Below are 22,687 nucleotides of genomic sequence, written 5' to 3' on the forward strand. Positions count from 1 at the left end.
ATGCTGCTATTGCATAAGATACCCCCAAAATGAAGGGAGCTTAATCAAAACCAGCACAATGGTGACTACATAACAAAATTGCACTTGATGACCATCGATTTAATGGTAGCTTTCATGGAACTTAAGAACCTTATGTGATTTGTAACAAAATACATATCAAGAAAAAAAGCTCTCTTAGTGATGAAAAAGGTGGTTTCTCGCCAATTTCCAACACTTTCCCATTAAAATGTCGACGATATTTCAAAATTTCAACAATGAAACTGTTAAATTTTCAATCAACGTGCTTCTGTACAAATAAAATACTGCAAGACACCATTTTTGCCTTCTTATTTAACAAGACAAAAATCTTGGTGGATTTCAACACTTCTTTTATAAATATCCATTTATAATTTGACCATTTTCGATGGTTAAGAAAAAACAAGAACTTGTGTCTATGTAGCGAATATAAAATAATTGTTCGGCAATTAGATCTTTCATTTGTTTCTTACCACAGGGAGAAATTCTCGCATCAATGGGCACAAGATCGATGGTATGTGAGCTGAAGAAATGACCAAAAAGTTGCCGTGAATGTGTGCAGTTTTGGAGGCATGTCGAGTCAATTTAGGCGTCATTTTGCTTTGGAGTACCACAAGAATTTTGCAAAGAAAAGCGGATACATTTTGGTTGTAGAGCACAGCAGGTTGGTGAGGGTAGAAAGACTGTGAAGAAAAAAATTATTGTATTTGACGTAATGTGCAAAAGAGCAACACACTTACACCGTAACCGAAAAAAGGCGTCAATGGTGCATTAAATGACTGCCTTTACTATAAATACTTTGCTGGATTTGCTGGAATGGCACAGTATCGTGATCAAATTGTAGAGTTAAACACCTCTTTTGTAGTGCTACCGTAGTAACTTATTCTTAGTTTACCATTCCTGTGAAAATAAAGATGGTCCTGATGCATGTAAGTGATGAAGCTGTGCAAGGATTCTTCCTCTTGTTCTTTTCTCAAAGTGCCGGTTTGTCTATAATCACAGGTTATTGCTGTTGTCTGTGCTTTGGTGGCATCCTGTGGAGCCTACGTGGCGCAGGATCATCATCCTGTTGGGTATTCCTATGCCAAATTCAGTGGCCCCGTGAGTGGACCTGAGCATGAGGTGCACGTTAAAGATGATCACAGTCATGGTGTCAAAGTGGACTACATCGCCAAGCCAGACTATCACTTTGCCTACGGTGTTGAGGATCCCAAGAGCCACGTGTCCCAAAGCAGGAAAGAGACGAGACACGGAGATGCCGTCCACGGAGAGTACAGGTAAGAAATTATCCTTATTCCTTTATTTGGTAAAAAAAAAAGTTCTATGAACCCAGGATCAGCTATTCTAGCTATTCCAAGATAGCTATTGATCCTTTATTTGTGGGAAGTGTGAAAAACCTATTCCTTTAGTAGAATTTTCAGGCTTCTTTTATTATAAGAAATTCATTAAATTTCTAGTCTTTGGTTTAAAAAATATATTTGAAATATGTTTTATTTAAAATGAATTTTGAAAGAAAAAAATTGAACAAATAAATTTTTAAACAATTAAAAGCTTTCGAAAAAGCTCTCAAAGCAAATTTCTTAATTAAATACATATCCAAAGAATCGCTTTAGAAAGATTTGTTTTGGAAAAATATTTAAGAGCATGAAAGCATTAGAATTAATTTGATTCTAATATCGGCCCATTGCACCCCGATCTCCGCTATAAAACAATAATCCAAAATCAGGGAATTTCCAACTGAAAGATGTTACTTTCATTCACGTTTTACTTACTTCCTTCACTTTGTTTTACGTTTTCAAATGTGATTGGGTTTTTTTTATGTTTCCTCAATTAAAAGATAATTATAAAAAAAACTGTAGACATGAAATGTGCAGCAAATTGTTTGGAAAACTATAATTAACCCAGTACAAAATGTAAGACAAATTGTTACTGACCTAAATTAAAGACCAAACATTCCTTTAGTTTTTGCAGCTTTAACATTTTTTTTAAGAATTTTTATGAATATTTTGTTAAAAACGTAAAGTCTTTTGAAGCTTTAGATTCATTATAAAGAATCCTGAAAAATATTTTCCTTATGAATGTCCAATGTGGGATATTTTATAAAGAATCTTCTCAATTAAGAAATTATTCTCAAATTAATTTAATTTCTCTTCTTCCTTCAGCGTGATCGACCCCGATGGTACGCAGAGACTCGTCAAGTACACAGCCGACAAGCACAACGGTTTCCAGGCACAAATCTTCACAAATGGTAAACTCGAGGTTCATGGAGACGGTGGCCATCATCAGGGAGGTGGCCCCTCAGGGCACCACGAACAGTTCACGCATCACAGCGGTGAAAGCAGTGAGGAGGATGATGAGTACTAAAAAGGATCACCCCGACTCAGGCGCTCATTCCAGTCATGCTATATATTTTCCTTCAAAAATCATGTGATAGAGACACAGAAGCTTCATCTGCCCACATCCATTTCAACATCACTCCCTTTTTACAAAAGAAAAAAAGTTGTGATATAAATAGCAGGTTAGATGTTAGAGTATTAAGTGTTCTCGTGACTTTCGCGTCAACGAACTCAAAGCAATTTATTTTTTTTTGTAATGTACTAAATGTTTGTTTTGTTCATGAGAAAACGACAAAAATATAATAATAATAAAAGACACGATACGAAATGAAAATCAATCGGGTTTTTCCTCTTCCTCGAACTTATATACGCGATTGAATCTGAAAGCGCAATGATTTTCAATGTGCGGGAAAATAATATGCAAGAAATTCGACACGGGGGTACAACGCCGCATTTACTTTCATTCGGAGGCACCATAGCAGAAACGGGCATATATGGCAATTAAAAACGAAGCACTTTTTCTGCTTCTGTGGCTTTGTTGTGCGCTCAAGTCACAAATTGCACCTCCGATATATTGGCGAAATAAATGCAAAAAAGTCCCACCTGGAAGTGGTGGTGATTGCATAAAAACTTACTCCATGTGGGCGGCTGAGGTTGGCCGAAGACTGATGAAGAAAAAAAAAAGCTCAGTCGGTCAGAGACTTGTGGTCTATATGCAGAGAAAGCAGACACAACGTGCGAGACACGATGGAGTAATCTCAAGGATCAAGCAAAGAGAAGAAAACAGGCTTAACCCAAAAATGTCATGCGATAAATTTGCATTTAGCAAAAGTTGAATTGAAATATTTGTTCCACTAAAAATACAAGCGCCAGTGGTTTGCATTAGTAAACTGATAAGATGAAATCAATCTTAAGCTGCAAACACGCTTTTTTCAAGTAATTTATTTTAATTCATTTTTCCTTTGGCAATGGCTCCACTAAAAGTATTTTAGTGTTTTAGCAAATTGATTTATTTATTCTTGTTTTAAAAGTTTAAGTTACCTACTTTAAAATTAATAAGGCTAATAGAGATATGCAATTAAAAGCTTATTAGGTTCCTATGAGGTTCATTTTGAAACATACTCCCCTATTTTATTTAATATATTCATTACGCTTCATTGGAACATTATGTATGTATGTTGTATACCCACCTTGATATCATCGACATATAAACATAACTAATTATGTTTTGAAGGTGTTGTTATTGCAAAAGACTTCTTCAATGAGCTGCCCTTCGCGAAGTAATTTCACAAAGACCTTTTGCAGATCGGCCAGATCTTTTTTTCATATGCGGCTGCAACATGGGAGGAAAACTAGTCCATTCGGTGGGCTAAACTTCGTATGTGATTTATTGAAGCTTCATGCTCCATTGCAGCTACCACATCAATCACTGCAAAACTCTTTAATTGCACTTTGATGCAGGAGAAACCTCTTTATCGCAATTTATGCAAATCTGGCAGGTGCCCCAAATGGTGGTGCCGGGTACCAGGCGTCTCCATCGTGCACATTCCACGCACATTCGCGCTGACAAAGTACTTGAAATTGCGAGAGAGAGATTATTTTTCTTTTTGACCACTCACTCATGGTCAGGAGACAAAATTAATTGTGTGAATATCTGTCGAAAGCGATAGTGGATAAAAAGAATTGCCATGAAATATTGAATAAATAAAAAAAGCGGCGGAGTTTTTTTTTGTTCAACTCTTTCAGCGTCTCGTGTGAGTCTCATGTAAATTTATTGGATTAATATCGATATGGAGTTGCAACGATATCAAACACAGGTGTCTCCCTGGTATTGATATGAAAATAATCAAAAAAATGTCCGTGAATTCAACAGAAAAATGTACTTAAGGGGAAAATTTGGCAAAAGACAATCACGAAGCAATTTTAGCAATTTTTGGACAAAAAGCCGCACACGCAAATTCTTGCGAAATTCTTTTTGGTAAAATTGATGAATAAAAAAATCATTCCATATTGAGTGATTCTTAATTGTTTGTAATGTACGAAACGCGCGATGGTTTGATGGAAAAAAAAGAGGTAAACTTGCGGCGAGAAAACATGCGTTTGCCGAGTGAATTGGTACCCAAATTGGAGGTTGAATACTTGCTTCGATCCATATAAAAAGGCACATAAAAGTGCTTTAATTGTGGCTAAATGACTATTTTGGACATAAAAGCTATACAGAAAATCGTGATTGTGATGAATCTAAATAATTTTTCTCTTCAATGAAAATTCTTTTATGTATGCGCAACATAAATCACAAATTGAGGTGGACAAGGAAAATTTTCTTGTGAAATCACGTGCGCAAGTTGTTTGTAATATAGCACCTTTACAGGTTTTAGCTAAATTCTGCTAATTAATTCTTTTCTCTCTCTGTATTCTTGCTAAATAAAAGAAAGGCGGAAGTTTCTTTTGACCATTTAGCATAGTGATATGAGAGAGAATTGCAAGAAATGGTACCTACAAAACAAACATATTTCACGAATTGAATGACAAATTGGAGTTTGTTTTAATAAAATATAGATTATGTCGTAAAGTACTCCCCCGCTGTGAGTTTAAACTATATATTGAAAATGGAACTTTTACTTTCATTTGCACACTGCACCAGATAGCCTTATGACCAATTGTTTTATATGGATTCACAAACGGTGTTTAATAGTGGGCGAAAATTGAATAATTCAAATGGGGTTTATTTTTAAATTGTTTCAAATCTCAATTAAATGGTGGTTAAATTGTTTGTGCAACGAAGTGAAATTTAGGGATATTTTTTTCTCTAAAAAGGCAGTAATATTCATTAACCCAGATTTGTCCATCTTACTATGTTTAGTACACTTTTGGCTTTGATCGTCTTAAAATATACATATGACTTAATAAATTATTTTTAAATAAATAAATTCAGTTAAGGAAAAAACTTCAAAATTTCAAATTTCAAAAATTTATTTGGGTTCAAAAAATTCAAATATCTTTTCTTTAATTTCAGACAGAAAAAACAGACTGTTAGTTTTTTTTTCAAAAAAGCTCCCACTGCATCAGGAATCAATGCAAATAGGTGCTAAAAGAGGAGGTGATCGTGATCACGGTAATAACTACATTGTATGGAGTTTGCGGGTGAGCAACGAGGACCCAGAGCAGAGTGCATAATTGCACGATATTTCGCAATATTCTTATAGATGAAAGCATAGAGTGGCAAAAGCTACCAGAAGCTGCTGTGTGTGCTTCACAGTATAGTGTCTGGTTGTGCTGTAGGGACTTATATAATCAATTGGTGGGCAATCGAGAGCTCTAAAGCAGCCTTGGGCTTACCAGCAGCCAGCCACTTTGCCATTCTTTTATCCAATTTTTCTCTATGTGCAGCATCGCAGCTGTGCTAGGAGCCGACCCAAAGAGATGTAAATGGAAGTGTAGTCCATATTTCAGATTTGTATATTTATGGGCAGCTTAATTGGATTGAAAATGTCAAGCGTCATCATCAACATGATTGATCTCTGATCACAAGTTGGGAATGCAACCAGCAGAACTCTCTATTATTGCCTATCCGAATGAGAAAATTTGCTCACTTGTATTTCACTTCCAAGTCATGTGGACACCGCGGGGTGAGTCAGGAATGTGCTGTGCAGTTGCTCATGTCTTTTATCGACACCATCTTCTTGCAATTTCACATTATACAGTATGTACCACCATATAATACCTCTTCCAGCGGACACACTGCTGCGGTGTGCAGCTTCCAAATGCATTTTGCTGATCACAGACTCCCAGGCGAAGCTCTTGACTTCGTGTTACCGTGCTGGGCCACCCGTCTGCTGTGTACATATCATACTATGTTTCGCATAATGGCAACTGCATTGGGCTATATGAACACTTGAGGCACCGAGAGATGTGAAGAAGTAGAGAAGAGAAGTGAAAAAAAAGAAGCTGAGAAGGCGAATGTTTGTCGAGATCTATTGCAAGATTGAAATTGTTATATCACAATTTTGTGCTTAAAATGTGGAGCAACGAGCATGGTGTTTTAAAAGCCAACCCATTAAAATTGCTCAGCGTGCCTCATGTATATGGCATGGAAGCCATCGACGCTTTGAGGCCCTCTTCGAGATCACACACACACTGTGTGTGTCTCCTATAATTGAAATGTTAAAACTACAAACTCCATGATTTTATGCTGTCGTACATTGGATGACGAGGGATAGGTCTTTCATGTCTGGACAATCCTTTTACACTCTTTGCATTTTGTGAGTCTCATGAGCTAAATATATATATTAGAATTTATGAGAATAATATTACGAAACATTTCATATTTTAATTGAAACTTTAATCAACCAATCTTCATTAGGATTTATAAACATATAAATTATATCCCAAATAAAGAGTTTTTAATTTAATAAGCAACATACAATTTACCATCATTAGCAATATGTCTTTAATACACCATTTATATTCTACATGTTCTATGTAATATAATCCAAAAGAAAAAGAATAAATTAATAAAAGGTATTCAGTTTAGCAGCATAATTACAGTAGCAGTTATACCTCAATTTTACCCTGAGCTTGAGCAAAGCTTCAGAGCTTTTTTACCTCAACTGTGTCTACAATCTTTTTAGTTTCCAATTCATTATTTATAGACGCAAAACTCACGTGGGCTGTCGCATGGTGTTTTCGGCGAAAGCTTTGAAAGCTCATTTGTGCAACAATGTATATCACGATGCCTAAGCAGGTGAAATAAACGTGCAGATCGTTAATTAGCCAAAATGGAACTTGACGTGACGTTTGTGAGTCGCTGTGGATGCTGAGTTGTGCAACCGACACTGAAAATATTTTCTCACGATCGTTTTCCATTTGCCCAATGCACCTGAAGCTCGAAGGAGGGTATTTGGTTTTTCACGCGAAACACCATCATGGCTATTTCTCTTCTACATTATGCTTTAAAATCCGATACTTTTGCGCCTCTAGTCCACCATTCATCATTTTAGTTGCGATTATCCTCCATCGGGTTTGACGAGAAACTCCCAGACCCATTCATTTTACAATTTTCTTCACCTCCCCGCCAAGAGAGTTGTCACAATGTTGGATTTCTCACCTGGTAAACACTTCTGCAGAAATGATGTTTAACCAAATTGCATGTTTATGGTTTTTTTTGTTGAAAAAATATCGCGATTTATCGCAATCATCGCAATGCTATATATTACACATTAAAAATTTAAACTGAGCAATAATTAAGTGATTTTTTGTCCATAAACCACCCGTGAGATTTAATGAATTCATACAATCGCGAATTAAGACGTTAATTGAGCTCTTTATCTGATGAAGAATTCAGCGCAAGAAGGTTTTTTTTTTAAAATGTTTTTCAGTGAATCTTAATAATTTCTGTATTGGCCCATCAGAAGTGAAACACTGAAACCTGCACGGGGAGCGATATTGTAATTGATCGTATCATTTATATTAAAAGCGTATATTTCCTAACCCTTTCGTATTAATCAGGTCAAACACATAAAACATTATATTTTCCCAAATTTTATTTGTAAGAACTGACGAAAAATGAAAAATAAAGTAAGGAAAGAAATTCCATTAAACGACTGAATAGATTTTTCTTTAGAAAAAAAAAATTAATTTCGACTTCTCTGGCACTAAATGAATGGAATTTTTTTCATTATTTAATTTTAATTAATTTGTTTAATTTCAATTGTCGTATCTCTGTACTCAAGTTATGCTTATAATATGTTCTTCCTGTGAGTTCAAATTGACTAAGGTATCTTCATTTCATAATCATCAAGGGCACAAGCACAAATTAAAAGTAAATCAATTACCCAATTAAGACGTACAAAGTAGTGCTACAATTAAATTTCCTAATAAAAAACATTCGACGAAATCTCTTGGACTCTCATGCGTATTTCTTCATGTCGTCGCAGTGAAGATAAATCGTAGCGAGGGTCTTTGGTGAAAAATTACCGATGAATGGTGGTGTAATTAAAAAGCACTGAAGAGTCCATAAATCATTGCAATTATGGCAACCGACAATTAAGAATATTGGCAACTAATGCAAAGTGTGAGTGTTTTGTGTGCGAAAAGAAGGAAGAAAATGAGTGTGGTAAAAAGCTCATAAGGTCCACCCACTGAAAAAGTCTCTAAATGCGCGCTGTGGTTGAATTTATTGGAATTTAGCTGCAAGTGCTTAGCACCCTCTTGTGACACTTTTCATCCCATATAGTATTTCAAATGCATAGCAAAAAGCCCACCAAACATATAGCAAAAATGCATGCCATAGAGTTATGTGGTCATATCGTGATTTAAGTGTACTTTGTAGTTTAACACACAATTTAAATATATAAATTTTTCTCACTCGAAAACTATTAAATTGGTAAGTGGTGCACACTCTTGAGATTTACGTGAAGCGATAAACAAAAATAAACTTGATTTTATTATACCGATTTTACGTAATTAAAAGTAGAGTAATGAAAGTAGTTTTTAATCACATACTTTGGTACAATTCTGCACGATTTTTCGGACCCATAAGTTCTTTTTTTTCAGCTTCAGCCTCTCTCAATAAATATACGTTATTGGCATATGGGGACGACGGACATGAGGCGGGGAGACACCGCCACCATATAGTTTTTCCACATTGGAGTATTCAGTGCAAATTTACATGGAGGACTATCAAACTCAAAAGATATATACCTTGAAGCATGTGTGTACATTACAAAGTGGCGCAATAGGATCTCGAATTGTAATAAATTACTATGAACTGTTCGGCCACAGAGCACTCCGTTGCATTTTCATGCCATCACCGACCAAAGATGGAGTTCACAATATATAAAATAATGCAAATAACTTAATATCTATTCAGCCCATAAGTGTGCCTTTTAACGATGCCTTGGGAATTCCACGTGGTTTGGGGTTTGATTGACTTGGGAATATTTCCGAAGTGTCCAATTAAAAGGACATTTTTTGTGGTAAACGAAGAAGTTATTAAAATCATGCTATGAAATCTATTAATTATGAATTTAATATAAAAACATAATAACATACAACATAATACTATGCCATTGTTAACTGTGCAATCTGCAGGTAAAATCAATTTGACTGAGGGCAGAGGAAAGTGATGTAATAGAAAAAGCTCTTTATTTGCTTCAACAAGCTCCCTCATCTTTTAATTAAATACACCCAGAACTTTTTTTTTTCTCAAAACGTTTTGCAAATTTTTTTCGTGCTACAAAATGAACTTGAAGACAGCAATCGACCAAGCATTAATACTGATAAATTAACTAAACATACTCAAGTCAATTCAATTAATATATTCCATAAAATGTTGGTCATATTTGATTATGAAAACTAATGTAATCCTTCGGTGTACAAGTAACTTAAATAATTTTTTGCATGAATTATGTATAAAATTACCTACATACTTTCAAGCTCTCTCGGTAGACCTGACTGGAGGATTTAAAATAAAAATGAAACAAACTGACAAGTTTACATGGCTGGAGAAAGAAATATAGTTCAACATAAGCCTCGTGATTGCATAATGTTGCATGCAAACTGAACTATTTCTTACCACTCGATTTGACGAGAAAAAAATCACAATGTCATGTTATATCATACAAGGCACTGACATCTTCCACATTTGCGACATTTCGCTAAATCAATAATTTACTCCCATACTAACAGAGTCATTTAATTTGCCAAAGAAAGCAGAGGAAAAAAATTTAAAAGACATTTGTGTATAAAAAGTGAATGTTTTGAATTTTTCTCAGACTAAACATTGCGAGCTTTTTTTTAGGCATGGGAGACAGAAAATTGGGTTCACGCATCCAAATTAACATGAGGAGAGATAATTAAATGCAACGCGGGGAAGTTGGGGAATAAATAAAATTTTTGTACATAATTAGAGGTTTTTTTTTACACAATCCTCGTTTTAGTTAAATTATGGAGACATACATTTTTATTGTTGTTTACGTTTTGATGGAGCCATAGACACCAAAATTGGCCCATTTGGTGACTCTCGGGGACAATATGGGGGGATTTTCGTGTAAAAATAGATGAGGAGAGTAAAATAAAATTGTGAGAGAAAGACATCAATGCACGGATAGGCAACGAACCTGCCAGGTGAGCTCTAATTGGGTCTTTTTTATTGCTTTTGCGATGCCAAACGCTGGTGTATGATTGACGGAAATTACTTAGCGGCGATATATATTAATGAGCATGGAGAAAATGTTATGTAATTATGTAACACATAGCCAAGTCTCTTACTGATATTTAATGAGTACACATCAAGTTCAATATTGAATAAGACGCCTCTATCGCTTGATTCGTGGTGTGATAATCAAGAGTGAATTAACCCAATTTCCCATCTATGCCACAATTGCACAGTTTGGGGTCTCCTTTTGTTATGATGCGGTGCGCGCAGCGTAGAAAAATTGGAGTGAGAGTCAAGAGGTTGGGTACACCAAGAGGAAGGTTAAGCACTAACATTCATATGCTGTTTAGTCAATGAATTCCCTTCAATCACTTTTTTTTGCGTACTCAACAATGGTCCGTCAATTGATCGTACACACAAGATCTGTGTGGTATGTTGGAGATCAAAAGCCAATATGCGAGGTGATCTCTCGTGATGGAATGAAGCGGTGATGCAGGAGGGAATTAAGAGGATGAAGAAAAAAAAACTGACTTTACCATTGAACCAACTTTTGGTCGTGATTTTAATTGAATGTCTTTTCTGCTTTGTGGGAGATTTATTAGAATTTCAAAATCGCATCTGGTAGATGCCCAATAAAATTGCAGAGATCGCCTTCAACATATATAAACAATTCGCAATGCAATACAATGACATTTAAAGTGAAGGAGTTACGAGTTTCCACTGCAAATGTGCACTCTATGGGCAGACAATTAATTTATTTATAGCATCAAGATGCATACAAGTGGTGTGGACGTCATCGGATCCTCCTTGCCATCGCGTGAGACACCGCATGTCGCAAAGTTCACTTGCCTGGAGGTGCAGAGATACACGCCGTGTTAGCGGCGGCATGGCAAAATCACTTGCCCGCACGATGACATCCAACACCCCCGGGGGAGGTACTTTAGCCACATTTTATGCAACACCTCACATGCTGAACCCATCACACGTGAGATGCATCGAACTTCCCCGCGTTAGCTTCACGTGTTGAAATGCCTTTTTTTCTTTTTCAAAACGAGTTCCCCGCGCTCTTATCTTCCAATACGTTAGATACCTCTTAATGCTACTCTCAGCTCGCAGCATAAGATATACATTTTCAACCCGCACTATAATTATCGCGAAATTCACTATTTATACAAGGTAAAATATAAAATATTTTTGTATATGGCTTCTGGATAAAATATTGCGAAAATTTGCCCCAATTCAAGTTTCTAAGTGACGGTGCGAAAAAATCCACAACCATTTGCAGATTAATTAAAAAAGTACAACAGAAAATCCTGATATCTTTTTTTATGTTTGCAAATCTCCGATAAAATTGCGCAAAGTCAAATTAATTTTTGCACTCAATATGAAATATATCGGTGATACATGAATGGCGCGCGAACTATTCCTTATGTCCCTCGATTGCACTGCTGCATAGTCGCATGAGTGGGCAATAGGCGTACGCGAAAAATTAAACACACCATTACTCATCATATTCCGCGCCTCACACTGCAGTGAGGTGGAATTTTTTTTATGGAAATTTTTGCTAAATTATTTCGTAGCTGTCGAAGATGCATCTCTTTGACGCAATCTGCATGGGAATTCTCAACACACACCAAGCCAATCCAACCAATTAATCAAGAATTCATGTTTTATGCCCACGTCTGGGATGGCTTACAGAAATTTAATGAATGTACCTACATACAGATCTTTGACATAAATAATTGAATTTGGAATTGGGAAAATTTTAATTAATTATTAAAGGTTTTTATTTTATCTTCTATTGTGAAATAAAAACTTTTACTATGATTTTGATAATTTTATGTATCACAAAACGGGATAAATCTCACGTTATATCTCATAATGACCTAGTTTTGTTATTTATGACAAGAATCTATGTTTTCAAGAATTTTAATTGGGATACGTAAGAATTGGTTTTATTTATGGCATTAAATTCCAATTCATTATTTTGTTTTAATGAACGGCTAAAGACCTTTGAAAGTTTACTTTTTCTGTCTATTACCTGTATTTTAAACATAAACTGTTACAACATAAATTAATTCAGAATAAAAGCTCAAAATACGTTAAAAGCTATGAATTGCCTTAATTTCTGGCAAAATTAAAACTGTCCTCAAATTTTGAAAATCATTTTAAACATTCTTGATAACCTTAACCAGAAAGCGCTCAAGATAACCATTTCAAGTGATAATTAAATTATTAAAAAAAAAACATATGCCAAAGCTTCAATTTGAGTATAAATTAAACATTAGCCTGAACTCTACTTCTGTCAAAATGATAAGGTAAAAATAAAATATTGCATGTTTTAAATTTTTGCCAAGAATTCACTTAAAGTTGAAGGTTAATTTATTCTTGGATTGGTTGTAAAAGTTTTGCCTGTGAGAAGCACGTTTTTCAGTAATGTTCCGTCGTAAAACTTTTTAGAAATGTTTTGTGTAGTATTTATGCAAAAAACCTACAGCATCATAAGTAGCAAAAAATGCATTCTAAAGGCAATATAATAAAATTCAGTAGTTGGGCTGTATAACATAAGAGTTATTGCAAAATAATGGAAATGGTATCAAATGGCCTCATAAGCCCGACCATATAGTCTCTGCATGGCAATAAAATGAATAATGAATTGAGTCTCTATGAGGTAGCGCGTTTTTAATTCAATTTACACAAATTGGGTTGACTTTTTTTTTAAATTCTTCTAATTTAATTTAATTAACTAAAACACCTCTTCACGTGAAATACGTCCCTCTGTTTGCATCGCCGTGATTGCAGTATTGCGGGAATTAGTCTAAAAAAATGCTTGTCATTCATACAAATTATTTTTTTCAAAATAATCTCAAAATGAAAACTAGAGCATTTTTCGCAATGGTCCTGTGAGATTTTGATCTTATGTGTGGTCATGTGAGGTGCCGAAAAAAAGCGCGTCTCCCACAGAGAAACATGGAATTCTCGTGTTCGACCATAGGTGTGTCGAGTGGTTCGGGTGGTGTGGTGTCGTTTTTCAAGGCATAAATCGCCAATGATGGAGAATGAAAGAAAAAAAATGAGATTGAAGACAAAGTACTAAGATCCACCACCACCACCACCACCTCCTCCTTCCCCCTTTTTGGTTTGCCTCGTGAGCCACGCCGGAGCGTTCGAATCGGAGATATTCGCGTTGATATGTATTGCATAATCCGCATAATTTCACTATATACGTCCTACCTTAATTCGAGCATGCCGCCGGTCGTTAGCTGAAAACTCCTTTCTGTTGCAGAGAGGCAAAATGCAGCACCCATAGAGTGGGGTGATCGCACAAATCGCGGCGCCAAATGTACGACGAGGCGACACACGGGCAAATCGTATAAAAGGCGTTTTGGACATTCAGACCGCATCAGTTTGTGTTTGAAGTTTACCTTTCGGTGGTGTCTAAAAGTGTATACCAAGCTCCTCTTGCTCAGGACTTCCTTAGAGAGAGAGATACTTAAGAAAACGTTCTAGTTCTCGTATTATTTCGTATTTTATTTTATCAAACAAAAATGAAGGTAAACTCAATGTGGATTCACTTACTTAACAAACAAAAAGAAAACCCATCAAGGATCTCTACAAGTGCTTCAATGTGATTCTTTCGTGGAAATGTGTCTCACACAGGAAAAGGATTGTATATAAAAAGGATTTTGGAAGAAACGCAAAAAGGGTGGATTTTCTGTGAAACTACTTAATTTTGTGGGATAACGTATTTTTTTAAAAATAATTTTAATTATAAAGGGAAATCCTACCTGTTTTTTCTTGAGGAAATTATAAAGGATTTTGTGGAATTTTAATTTTAATTCTGCGCACATTATTTGTATTTCATTCAGCAAATTTTCTAGAACTTCACTAGAAAGGATATTTTGAAGAATTTTTAATTTTATCTTAAATTTCATTTTCATTTTTATATTATTGGTTAAATTTTATTAAATATTAAAATCAATGTAGAATGCTTTCTGTTTTAGTTTCAAATTAAACATTCTTAATTTTTGTCAATTCCTAAAAATTAGAAGAAATTAAAGAGCAACCGAGGATCAATAGCAAAGAAATAAGAGACAGACATCCTTTTTTTAATTTAACACGACACAGTTTGCATGTTCCATTTCCCTAATAATTTCAAATCAATCACAAACTTATAATTGATCCCAAAACCATCAATTAAATTACAAATGCCCGCAGAGAAGAAAATTTCATGTGATTGTGGGGTTTCACAACGCGGAATGTATCAATGTGATACCATTGCAAAATGTCACGAGAGTTATTCGATAAGAGAGAGATGCGAAACTGGGGCACTTTGAGACACATTTCCCAAAGCAAAACGCCTGGTGGAAAATTAATGTTTGTTAATGCAATGTTGGATGAGTGGTGATCGGTGCTGTTGCAACTTTTTGCAGTGTGTTGTTGCTGTCTTGTTGATCGCCGCCGTGGCTAGCGCTGTCCCCATTGAGTATGGACACTATGCTGCTCCAGCCCTCGTGCACGCCGCCCCTGCCTACGTCCATGCCCCCATTCACAAGGCTGTGGTCCACGAACCAATTGTAAGATGGACGAGATCGTGAGTCGATGATGGTTGAAATGTGGCTAAACTCAAATATTCTTGGTTTTGTTGTTGCAATTTGGCAGGCGTACCCCAAGTACTCCTTCAACTATGGCATTAAGGATCCCCACACCGGCGACATCAAGTCTCAGGCCGAGGAGCGCGATGGGGATGTCGTGAAGGGACAATACTCCCTCGTTGAGCCCGATGGTTCCGTCCGTACCGTGGACTACACTGCCGATGACCACAATGGTTTCAACGCCGTCGTCCACAAATCTGCCCCAACTGCCCACAAAGTGAGTCACTGAGACTTTACTCTCACTTTCATTGGAATTTCTTTGCAAACTCAACACTCACTCTCTCTCTCTCTTCTCGCACTTTTCCAGGTCATTGCCGCTCCAGCTGTCCACCTGGCACATGCCCCAGTCCTCAGCCACTATCTCCATTAAGGCGGCCATTCATCTGTCTAAAGGCATTTCAATTACCATAACACATTAATCGTTAAACGTCTCTCTTTCTCTATTATGTATTTTTTTGATATGTATTACCTGTAAGACAAGCGACGAAAGCAACTCATTGCATCACGAAGACAACGTTATGCGTAAAGTTTAACCAACGCTATTCATCATCATCATCGATACTCTCCACCCACCACCAAGCATTGTGTAGAGTTTATACTTCCTTCTCTGTAGAGCTTCCTCCCTCTGCACATTCCCCGTTTTTTTTGCTATATACTTTTCTCCTCCCAATCCCTCTCCGTGAGAATCACCCCCCAAGACATCACCAATAGAGCTTTTCGTTGTTGCATCTGGGCAACATGTGATGGATAGTGAGGGAATGTAGGGTGTTTTAACTTGTGATAATCTCTCTTATGAACTCTATTATCTATTTTCAATTTTTCTACACTTATTTTATTACACACTTTTCTTCCCTCCAAACTTTTCACATCCAAAAGCACCTCGAAAGCTCCATCCCGCATGGTACAAGATTTAGTGGAGAAATTCTTCATCTTTCGCTCTCTTTTGTCTTTGGCTCTACCTACTTCAGAGGAGCTTACGCCCCTTATTAAACTTCTTGCTGATCTCTTCTTCAGTGTTTTTTTTTACTTCCAATCACTCTCCTACAAAATGATTAATTAAAAAAAATATATGTGGAGCAATTTCTCCCGATACACAAAATACTCTCTATTATTTTACAAAAAAAATGTGCATATAGAAAATACAAGCAATGTATATAACACAAAAAGCAAAAAAATCAAATAAAGTGTTGAAAAAACCAAAATCTTGTCTTTTATACAAATGCCAGCTTTTTCCCATGCTTGCATCTTGCAAAATACACCGGAAAGTTCGCTTTGGGTGCAGCTGAAGAATCAGAACATGAGCGCAAAGATCATCGCCTTGATCTCAACACCATGTGTCCGAGAAAATTCCACCTCAATCGCTTTTGCGCTCTTGATGCCAATTTGACTGGTTAGATCGTGTGGACTCTGCTATTCAATTTCCATCGTTTCCACTGAAAGTTTTCAGAAGAGATTAAATTGGGGCTTTTCTGACCTTCACATAGTGGAGAATCCTTGGAAATCGACTGGAAATTACTACCTATACTTTTTATGATAGTTATCTTGTTAGAATTCCATGGAATTGCAAGGAATATAAATCATAGTACAAACTGTTAATTAGAAAAATATGACTCTTATTTATTTCTTTAGACACACGTTTTTAAAAGTTTCTTTAATAAGAGCTTTTTGAGGTTCGGGGAAAATGAGTATTGGAAAAGATTTTGTCTCTTTGACACAGAATTAAGAGATTTAATTGTGTTTAAAAATATATATAATTATCCTTTTCAGGTCCCCTCCCAAATTCCAATAGAATAGAGATTCTGCGATGTCTCAATAAATATTATATTGCTTCTTCAACTATTGATGTGAGAGCATGAAATTTTGAGAAAAGCTCCTGTTGAAAGCTCTATAAGAAAATGTACATACATAACGAAATCTCAAGCTATGATTTTCAAGTACATTAGTCACTAAAAATCTCATCTCCGTCAGGATTTTTAAAAAAGGACTAAAAACACATAAAAGAATTATCAAAAAATTAATACAAAATTATTACTTACAAAAAGTTTGGCATTTATGTGCATTTAATATAAAGTAGGTAATCAAAAAGTTACGTACATTTCACATGTAATCAAAATTGTGTACATATGTATGAAAGCGCATGTTTCAAGTTCAATGTTTCATGTTACGTAAGAGCTTGCGAAACACGTTTTAACTTTGGCAAATAAAATAAATCTTGCGGTCATCAAATATTTAACAATATACCATAAAAATGTATATAAAAGAACATAAACTCTCGATGTCTTAATATGGATTATTTTGGATATTTATATGGATTTCCTTTCGATTATATCCAAATTTTATTATGAATGAAATTTTGATATATATTTTTGGCAAAAAAATTACTTTCTTCACGTTTGAGATGAAAAGAAATCATTGTTCTCACGAGAACCGGTGGCTGCGGCTAAAATTTTGGGAATGTCAATGGCTATGTTGGGCATACGTAAAGTGGGTAATAAAAGCACACATTTCAGGTGTTTAAAAGTAAAATAAAAAATTTTGCTAAAGGGGGCTGCGTCCAGTGAACTCGTGCAAATTGATCAATTGGGCGCGATAACGTGTGTTTTCACATGGCGAATCCCTCTTCAGGAATTTTTTTTATCGTGACTAATGGGTGGTCAAATAGACTTTGAAAGCCCCGTTTTACACGACATATTTTCGCGGGACAATGGTGCGATTATTGTGCGGAGTGAAGATTACGCAAATGCTGTGTAAATTTCCTTAAAGTCCACGTGAAGTGGCCTAAATTTTTCATCCAGCTTCACAATCTTTTTTGGGCCAATTTTAATAAATTCTACACTGTAAAAGTGCTAATTTTCGGTTAATTTGCATCTCACTCAGTAACTTGCTATGGATGTGAAAAAGAACACAAAAAATATTCTTATTCTTATTCTTTATGAATTACTTATCTTGTAAAGAGAATATAAATAATTCTATGGGTGGATGGAGCACAATTGGAGTTGTTTTGTTGTTGCCGAACCTGCCTCAATAAATTTGTTATTGCTCATACAAAAAATCGCAAATAATGATTTACCATATTGATGATTTTATTGGTGCATTGTTCTACAATAAGGAGTCATTAAAAAAGTTTAATCTTAATGAAGTGGATGCGTACATGCGCCAGGGATATTTCGGGGTCTTTGTGACACCTACAGAGCTTATGGTGATCATCACAAAATCGCATAAAATTCCTTTAATAACTGCCTTGTAGAGAAAATTCACAGATAAAGGTGAATAACCCATGGGGTGTGGTGAGGAGCACAAAAGGAGGGTATCATAAAAATATTTGTAGAAAAATATTACCTGTGCCAAATTCACCTTCTTTGACTCATCTATTCACACTTTCCAACCCAGAGAGCTTTTCAATTCTCATATTGTTTTATTGGTCCTCTTTTGGTGGCGTCTCCAGACACCATTTCCTCAAGTATAAAAGATCTAGAAGAGTGGACAGAAGCAATCAGTTCTCAGTGATCGTGAAACACGTCGCACGCAAAATATTCCCCCAAATAGTCTTCTACTAAATTGAGATTCAAAAGGAGCTTTAACATATTGGAGATGGTGTTAAGAATTGTGAGTGAATTTTTATTGAATAGAAGATATCTTTTGCTTTGTCTTTTAATTTATTTAGTGGTCAGTTTAAATTTTATTGAGTTACTTTTGAGCGAATTTTATTTTAAAGTTTGTGAATGACGAAATTTTCTACATAACATACACCTTATAATTTTAATGCAGACTTTTAATTTTAAGCACTTTATTTTCGTTAAAAATGTGAAATTAATTTAATTAAGAGAACACACTTCTATATCCTTTTTAGCTGTGTTTTTTTTGTTAAGGATATAAGAATTTTTCTGTGATGTCGAATAAAAAATTATTTTATAATTTTTTTTTAATTTCAGGTTTGTATCCTTATTGTGACCTTCTTGGTTGTGGATGCTCGGAAAGTGAATACAAAGAAAATCCGCGAAATTCCCAGTGATAGACTGAGCCTTGCAAAATGGCCATCCTACAATATAATCGAACCAGATGGACCAGGAACATACGCTTACGGTTACGAAGTCGAGGATCCCGTATCAGGTTCCACGCAATTCAAGGATGAAGAACGTTTTAGGAATGGTTCAGTTAAGGGAGCTTTCGGTATGGCTGAGAAAGATGGTTCAGTGACAATTACACGCTATGAAGCTGACCAGAGGGGCTTCAGATCGCGAACTGAAAAACGAACAAGAGTAGGACCCTTCCAGACAATCAGCTCCATCGCTACACCATTCCCACCAACTGGACACAATCTTCCTGCCGAAATTCATCCAGAGATCACTGGATCATCAACTCCGGCACCACTAAATGATCCCACTTACATTGATTCCGTGGATTCTTTCGGGAATCTCCACAACCTTCCCCAACAGGGTCATCTTTCGCATGAGCAGCATAGAAATTCTTTCAATCCTTTCCCACCAAATTTCTACTATCCTTTCATTCCTGTTGTTCGACCGGCTCCTGGATACCTTCAGCGACCTCCCCAGGGACCTTTTAATGTCCTTCAACCCCTCCAATTTCCTGGACAATTTGGGCAATTTCCTGGACAATTCCCACCAAATCGCAATCCCTTCATCACCCGTCCACCTTTTGAAAATTACTTCCCATCATTCACTGGAGCTTTCTCAAATGACAGATTCAAAAATCCCCTAGCCGATGAACCTATCATCACGAGTCCCGATGCATCGACACCTGTACCACCTGTAATGCCAATAGGTGCTATGGATGGTACTCAACCAGCACCTCAGCCACCAGCAACCCCTCCATTCTGGGTACAACTTTTCCCGGGAAATCTCTTCGGGGGCCTCACAAATGGGCTTCAGAATATTGGACAAAATTTAGGGCAAGGACTTCAGGGAATCACAAGTGGAATCACTAATGGACTCACCAATGGGTTAGGACAATTTGGTATCAATCTTCCCAATTTTCCCTTCAATCTTCCCTTCTTGCCTGCCGCAACAAATAATGCTATGCGCGATCTTCCCCTGGCTTACCAGTACAGGAATCTTCCAAATTATCCTCATTTTCCCATCCATGAACACGTTGAGGAGGAAGAAAAGAATGAGGAAACATATCTCGTTGGGGAAATGATTGACGATGATAAATTGAAAGTAATTCCGTCCGATAGTTCATCAATGGAAGATAAGGGGAGAGTTTCACGAATCACGCGAATGTAAAGTTGAGGAGCTTTTGGAGGGAAAATCACATACATTCGGGGGTATTTATTGAACACCAGCGCAAGTTTAGATGTTGAGCACATTTAAATGGTTTCTGTACACTCATGAGAAAAAGAGTTTTCAAAGAATTTATACTCACAACTTATTTATTGTGGAAATAAAAGATTTTAAAAATTATTTTGACGTTTCTACTAGTTAATAAGTATTTGCTTATAAAAGTAGAAAAATTAGGAATAAATTTTAAGTCAAATGTGTCGAAGTTAAATAATTATTTTGTTGGTTTATATTTCAAGTATTTCAATCTTACAATTTAAAAAAAAATATAATCAATAATTATAAATTAAATTAATAAAAATAAATGAATCATAAGAATTCCATAATTTTCCAGGAAAGAAAAATTATTTTAAATTATCTTTTATCAATGAAATGTTGTCGTAATTAGAAAATAATTATGCCACCTTATTTTCTTTTTTTACGTCTTCTGATGAGGAATGATAAGCTTTTTACCTGGGTTTTTGTGATAAGAAAGAAAGCAATTTCCTCGAATGGTAACCCCAATTTATGAAATCATCATCCCAAAAGAATTCTTTGTCACTGAGGACAGCATGGCTCATGGACAGAATAGACAAGCACAAGTATACGGAATGACACCCTCCCTGGTGAAGGTGATAAATTAGCCAGATTGGGAAGGATGATGAATGGGTTAGGGACAAATTATAAATAGTCGCCAAGGAGTTTGGTAAACACAGTCAATCGAACAACGAACACTGAGCGGTTCCCGCTAACTCTCGGTGGAGTTTTCTTGTGGAATTTCTTTTTCTTTTCTGGAAAATCAGTGAAAGTGCGCCAAATGAGGATCTTTTTGGGAATAATTGTGCTTGTGCTAGTTGAGGGGTGTCTGAGTGTTGTTCAGCAAAATGAAGAATTTCATTCAGAGGAGATAGCTGAAGTTGGACTCGGTGCGCAATGGCCACCAGTTACAGATGCTCCCGGTGGAAACCCACCAGGTGGTAATCCACCTGGACAACCCCCAGCCTGGCCACCAGTTACAGATTCCCCAGGTGGAAATCCACCTGGAGAAAATCCACCAGGACAACCCCCAGCCTGGCCACCAGTTACAGAGCATCCCGGAAATCCGGGACCAACGCAGCCACCAACGGGCCCTGAATGGCCTCCTGTACAGCCACCACCGGATGGTAATCCACAAGGCCCACCAGAATGGCCTCCTATTGATCAACCCCCGCAGAATCCACCACAGTGGCCACCCGTCCACCCACCAAATCCCTGGGAACACGAACAAGCATCCCATGAGATGCGGCTGTAGAGACTTTCCTTGTATCCAACTCACATTGTAACGAAATAAATTCAAAATAAATCATCCTCTCTCAGAGTGCAAGATGTTCAAAATTCGTTAAATAAATGCATTGGCAGTTGGGATGGCTTTTTTCCAATTCTTTTATATAAAAGTTTAAAAAAAAATACTTCTTTGAATTGTTTCATTTCCACAGACTTTTTCAAAATTAATCTCTTTTTATCGTAAATTTTAATTTTTTTCTTTTCGAAACTTTTTAATATTCATGCCCAGAGATAATTTATATGAAAACCTCTTATAAATTGAGAAAACTTTTTTTTATGAAATAAATAAAATAAATAACAAATCAAATATCTTTTTAAGTTAAAATAATGACGTGCTAATGAGAAAGCGAAGCTCCATTCATAAAATATTTTTTTATCTTTTATTTGTACCTCCACGCATAAGAAACTCAGCTCATCATTCATTTACATCATGCTGATTGATTTGTGTGAGCAGTCAAATTTCGTAATATAGTTCTAATTTATTGCGAAATAATGTGTTATTCATTTTTCCAATCGATTCAAATAGTAATGTTGAAATCCAATTAATCACGATAATTTTGAGAGTGAAAAAAGTATTTTTTTACGTTATCTCAGAGGCGAAAACTACTTTGAAGGAATGCTTGGAAAAGTAAATCAATTCAGGGCATTTTAAATGAAAATGGCCTAAAAACAAACTTAGAATTTTCATTAAATTTTTATTGATGAGTTACCTTTTAGTTTATCATTAGAAAAATAATTTATTCATGCTTTCAAATTGAAAGAAATTTTAGCAAAAATATCTCTTGTGATCCAATTAGACGAAGTGATTCACTTGGAAACCCAACTTAATTCAAGCCTCTCTGTAGGCACTACATACATATGTGCGCACTTCAATCGCTTTAAGTGATCTTTAAGCTTGAAGACACCGCGCAAGTCAGAGATTCC

The 22,687-nt window shown here is 36.0% G+C and overlaps 6 protein-coding genes across 10 annotated transcripts in view; all 6 read left to right on the forward strand.

Annotated features, from left to right (window-relative positions):
- LOC129794093 (GPI mannosyltransferase 3) overlaps window positions 1-22,687 on the forward strand; it is a 1,193,052-nt gene that overhangs the window by 678,393 nt on the left and 491,972 nt on the right. The gene's annotated exons all lie outside the window — the stretch shown is intronic.
- LOC129794120 (cytoplasmic tRNA 2-thiolation protein 1) overlaps window positions 1-22,687 on the forward strand; it is a 1,132,104-nt gene that overhangs the window by 617,445 nt on the left and 491,972 nt on the right. The window lies entirely within an intron of this gene.
- LOC129794129 (plasma membrane ascorbate-dependent reductase CYBRD1) overlaps window positions 1-22,687 on the forward strand; it is a 1,128,201-nt gene that overhangs the window by 613,542 nt on the left and 491,972 nt on the right. The gene's annotated exons all lie outside the window — the stretch shown is intronic.
- On the forward strand, window positions 522-2,581 carry LOC129794170 (cuticle protein 8). The gene is made up of 3 exons (XM_055834818.1): window positions 522-944; window positions 1,018-1,292; window positions 2,178-2,581. Exons 1-3 carry the CDS (start codon window positions 930-932, stop codon window positions 2,377-2,379), a joined length of 492 nt encoding a protein of 163 aa, XP_055690793.1. The 5' UTR covers window positions 522-929; the 3' UTR covers window positions 2,380-2,581.
- The window catches only part of LOC129794176 (cuticle protein 8-like), a 500,748-nt gene continuing 491,972 nt past the window's right edge, over window positions 13,912-22,687 (forward strand). The window contains exons 1-4 of one of the 2 annotated variants that reach the window (XM_055834827.1): window positions 13,912-14,063; window positions 14,943-15,086; window positions 15,172-15,381; window positions 15,472-16,370. In XM_055834827.1, coding sequence (XP_055690802.1) covers window positions 14,058-14,063; window positions 14,943-15,086; window positions 15,172-15,381; window positions 15,472-15,534 — 423 coding nt within the window. In that variant the 5' untranslated portion in view covers window positions 13,912-14,057 and the 3' untranslated portion in view covers window positions 15,535-16,370. The remainder of the gene's footprint in view (window positions 14,064-14,942; window positions 15,087-15,171; window positions 15,382-15,471; window positions 16,371-22,687) is intronic. The other variant, XM_055834828.1, reaches the window with a different exon arrangement.
- LOC129794109 (uncharacterized) lies at window positions 18,656-20,609 on the forward strand. Its single transcript, XM_055834733.1, has 2 exons — window positions 18,656-18,770; window positions 19,097-20,609. The coding sequence occupies exons 1-2, from the start codon at window positions 18,756-18,758 to the stop codon at window positions 20,405-20,407; spliced, it is 1,326 nt and encodes a 441-aa protein (XP_055690708.1). The 5' UTR covers window positions 18,656-18,755; the 3' UTR covers window positions 20,408-20,609.

The sequence above is a fragment of the Lutzomyia longipalpis genome, chromosome 3 (genome assembly GCF_024334085.1).
Source record: "Lutzomyia longipalpis isolate SR_M1_2022 chromosome 3, ASM2433408v1".
In the NCBI taxonomy this organism is placed as follows: Eukaryota; Metazoa; Arthropoda; class Insecta; order Diptera; family Psychodidae; genus Lutzomyia; species Lutzomyia longipalpis.

What these genes read in the sequence shown, in the direction of transcription:
- LOC129794170 (XM_055834818.1), top strand. An exon ending in GCCGTCCACGGAGAGTACAG is followed by an intron (nt 1,293 to 2,177) that starts GTAAGAAATTAT and finishes TTCTTCCTTCAG; the next exon opens with CGTGATCGACCCCGATGGTA.